Genomic DNA, 4,086 nt, shown 5'->3' with positions numbered 1-4,086 from the left:
CATGAAGCGTTTATAGTAATTATTTTATTATTTTTTGAGAAGTATTTTGTGTTTTCCTTTTTTTATACGCATTTTATGAAAAAAATATAAAAAATAGTTTTGTTGTTTGTTTTAGAAAGTGTGCTAGTAACGAAGGCCACATTTAAAAATAGGTTTAGATAACTGACATTTTTTCAAGCAAGCGAACAAAGATTTTAAAAAGTTTACCAAACTCAGTTTTTTGGCTATGAAGAAGATTTATAGGTTCATGTACGCCCAAATACAATTACCACATTTATGCCACATCATAATACTTTTTTCAAACCAAAAACCAAAAACACCCCAAAACCATTAACAAACATATTAGCCAAAATACAATCCATTATATATGATTCCACCACAATTCAAGATGTGGAATAAACCAGAAACTGGCAGTCACTGTTCATATTGGATTGCCTAAATATTGACGAACCTGGAATTAAAGACTCCTAAATACTCTTAAGAAGACTAAGAACACTAGTAAGTTGCAAAAAGCAGTAGTCTTTAATAATCATCAGCCAAAACACAGCCCTCACGTACAAAAGATTGGCTTCATAAGATCTCCACAAACTTCATCCTGGTTCTCTTGCATGCTTCGTTTCACTTAAGGAAGTGAGGACTAATCAAACCGGCAATCTCGAGAAACCCAATCTTCTCTTTTCCTGCAAATATCTTCTTCAGCTTCTCATCACAGATTATGATCTTCTTGTTTTCAGGGTCCTAAAAGAATGAAAAGAGGGGGCCAAGTCAGGAAGAAATTAAGATACTTATCATAGACATGGAATATTGGTTGATATTACACATTCGAAATCTACATGAAGGAAAAAAGACTTCACTGAAAGATTTTCCCAGGATAAGTCATATTCAAAGTAAAAAAAAAAAAAAAAAACTCAGCAATTTGAGACACAGAAATAGTAATCCTATCACCCAAGTGGAATCTGTTTGGAACATCAGCCACAGCGTGTCTTCAACTAATTTAAATTCGCTCTCTCTTTTTGTTAAAGCCGTTACTGCATGCACAATTATGCTAGTACAATTGTGAGCAAGGCAATTATACTATATATAAGAAATATAGTATATCCTGGTAAGACAGTTGGAAAGCATCACAAAAGATTTGAACTCAGGTCTACTAACAACAAACATAACCACACCACCACCGTATATCAACCAAATAGTAGGGATACTAAAATGTAGGTGAATCATAACTATTCAGTCCCAAAAAAATCTTATCTACGCAATGTAAAGCATGGAAACCACAGTTGTAAAACCTCGCACTATATCAGTATCAAATTCTATATGCATTTTATCATGTATCGTATTCTACAAGGTATTCACAAATAAAGAACAAAAAGGAAACTGATCTGACAGTATGATTATAAAACACACGGTCTCCCCATTGGGGTCGGATATTAATAATCACTTGCCCCGCGTTAGTAGAGTGAGGAGTGAACGAATATAAAGTAGTGAAGATTTCCATGTCAAATTAAGCACCATAACCTGTCATATCTAACACTCATCATAGTGATTGCATAATCTTTGGTCATGTTTGAGACCTTGCAATTTCCTCGAGGGAAAGATGCTCTTCCCATCACTATAGTTAAATGGCTACAACATGACTAAAATTTTGGTCTGTAAAGAAGGAGATTTAGTTCTTTGCCACACAACTTAAAAAGTACTCACACCATCTCAAGCTTACTGGGACTTATGATAAACTTGAAAGTGTTGTCAACCAATTCCTGTAAGTTTAGTCCTCCAATTTTTTCCTTTTTGTTAATTCTAATACCTCTAAACATCTACTTCACTTAAACTAACACCTTGCTTTGCGCATTCACCAAAAGACCTTAGTGCTTTGACTAAATACCTAAAACAAGCATAAACCATAAGAACCCATGATAAAAACCGAACAAGTCCAAGCATGTTGACACAGAAAACACACATTTCATCATCAATAAAACAAAACTTATCCAATTATGGAAGCACAAAAAACAGTATCTTTCTTTTCGTTATGAATAATACATTTTGCCTGCTCTCTCCCTGTGCCCACCAGCACTCTTGTCCAGAGAAAAGAGAAGGCAAAAGAGTGCCAATGAAGAATATAAACCCATAGAAGATTCTAACAGGACCAACCACAGGACGATAATAAAAAAGCCTATATTTCCCCGTATACATAGCTTGTGCAGATTTAGAACCAGTCCAAACAACAGATATGCATTTGAAAACCTAAGAGAACCAAATCTTTATCGAAATATCATTAAAAGCGCAAAGCACAACCCAGGCATACAGTAAGTATACAAGAGAAACACCTATCTAGAAGTAGAAAAAAGCCTAAGAGAACCAAAATTTGTCAAGAGTAAATAAGCAAACCTACCTTGATCCAAATTTCACAATGTAAAACGTCCAAAACAACATATACACCCATTAGACAACCCCATAGTACGAAACCTATCTCAGGTAAAGCATTTCACCATAACAACACATCCTTGTAGAATAGAAACAAACTTAAATCCAGAACTAGCAAAACCCACATCTATTATACACCAAAAACAGCCTCAGACAAGCAAAAGCATCCATATCTACCCAATAAACCCATATACAAAGTTGGCAGAACCAAACTAAAATATAGTAGCAACAAAGACCATTTCTATCTATACCATGAAAAACACCAAACAAGAAATAATGAGTTTCTTTTAGCCTTAATAACAACCTGGTTTTCTTTGTACCAATAGAGCCTTAAACCAACATAAGAAACCCATCTAGAACCCAAACAAACCACAAACCCAAACCAAACACCACCTTTGATAGTTTCAAGATTCACATATTACTTCAAAAAATAAAGAAAACAAAACAGACTAACAACAATACCAACCTTTCACATCCAACACAGCCTTGTCCAAACATAAACACCCATCTAAACCGAAACCCACAGAAGGGTTTTGACAATGACCTATCACTTGTACATATTAAGAAAAAAAAAATTAACATCAAAGCCTAAATTTCATTTACACCAAGCCAAGAGAAACTTATCAAAATATGGAAACCCATCTTAAACCCCAAAACCCAAATTAAACACATTACGGTTTCAGAAACATCATACTAACTAATTTGACGCACAACAGCAATAACATAACCCACATTTCATTCGCAGCAACAAAGCCTTATCCAAACGTATGAACTCCTCTAAACCCCAAAAAGACAAAACCTACATTTAAATCCCATTCCATGTGCACCACCACCACCACCACCAAAAACAAAGCCAAATTTCATTTCCACCAGCAGAGCCTTATCCAAACACACAAATACAAATACATGTCAAATCCACAAATTTGTTTTCATAAAAATCATAGTAACCAACATAATCCACATTTCATTTAGCACCAAAGCCTTATCCAAACATAAAACCCCAGTTAAACCAAAACCCACAACAAGGGCTTCAAAAGGCAGCTATTTCTTGCAAAAAGTCACTAAAATTAAACCTGAAGATTGTGTTCCTTAATGTGGGCCCAAATCTGCTTGAGAGCTTGGGTGCGAGAGATCTCGGGGACGCCAACGAGGGCTTGCATCTCCGGCGAGATACGGCGGGGCTTCATGATGCCTCGGGGCGCGCGCGTGCCTGGTGCTTTGTCGGACACGGTAGCTGAAATCACCGTGCGCACCGTGCGCAGGTTAGCAGGAACCATGAGAGAGGAGGAGGGTGAGCACAAGGAAGATTTGACCATCAACGACGCCGTTTTGCCGGAGAGAAAGGTGGAGAAGAGCCCTAGAGAGGTCGCCATGTCGTTTGCTCTGCGAAAGGATAGAGTGTGTGAGTGTGAGACAGAAAGACAATTCTGAGCCCGCCTAATCCCCGGTTCTACAATTTCTTAGCTTTTCCAGATGGCACATAATTACCAAAATATCCTCTCATTTTTAAGAAAGGACATTTTTGGGCTGAAAATGGTATGAATATGGACGATGTGAGAGCCAACCCAAGCCCACCCAACTTGTTGAAATTTTAGACAAAGTTTTCTTTCAATTGGTTTGGAGGATTTTATTTTTATTATTTTAGTTTATTAAATTAAGAAAAATGTT

General features: G+C 36.5%; 1 protein-coding gene across 1 annotated transcript; it reads right to left on the bottom strand.

Annotated features, from left to right (window-relative positions):
• Positions 1–342: 342 nt before the first annotated feature.
• On the bottom strand, positions 343–3,859 carry LOC132180020 (SWI/SNF and RSC complexes subunit ssr3-like). Its single transcript, XM_059592861.1, has 2 exons — positions 3,492–3,859; positions 343–738 (listed from the first exon to the last, which is right to left on the bottom strand). Exons 1-2 carry the CDS (start codon positions 3,789–3,791, stop codon positions 619–621), a joined length of 420 nt encoding a protein of 139 aa, XP_059448844.1. The 5' UTR covers positions 3,792–3,859; the 3' UTR covers positions 343–618.
• Between the last annotated feature and the right edge of the window lie 227 nt (positions 3,860–4,086).

The sequence above is a fragment of the Corylus avellana genome, chromosome ca4 (genome assembly GCF_901000735.1).
Source record: "Corylus avellana chromosome ca4, CavTom2PMs-1.0".
Lineage (NCBI taxonomy): Eukaryota > Viridiplantae > Streptophyta > Magnoliopsida > Fagales > Betulaceae > Corylus > Corylus avellana.
The sequence above is the reverse complement of the archived record's forward strand: the minus strand, read 5'-3'. Positions and strand labels throughout refer to the sequence as shown.

What these genes read in the sequence shown, in the direction of transcription:
- LOC132180020 (XM_059592861.1), bottom strand. Translation starts at nt 3,791, where the DNA reads ATGGCGACCTCTCTAGGGCTCTTCTCCACCTTTCTCTCCGGCAAAACG. An exon ending in TTAAGGAACACAATCTTCAG is followed by an intron (nt 739 to 3,491) that starts GTTTAATTTTAG and finishes TCATTCTTTTAG; the next exon opens with GACCCTGAAAACAAGAAGAT.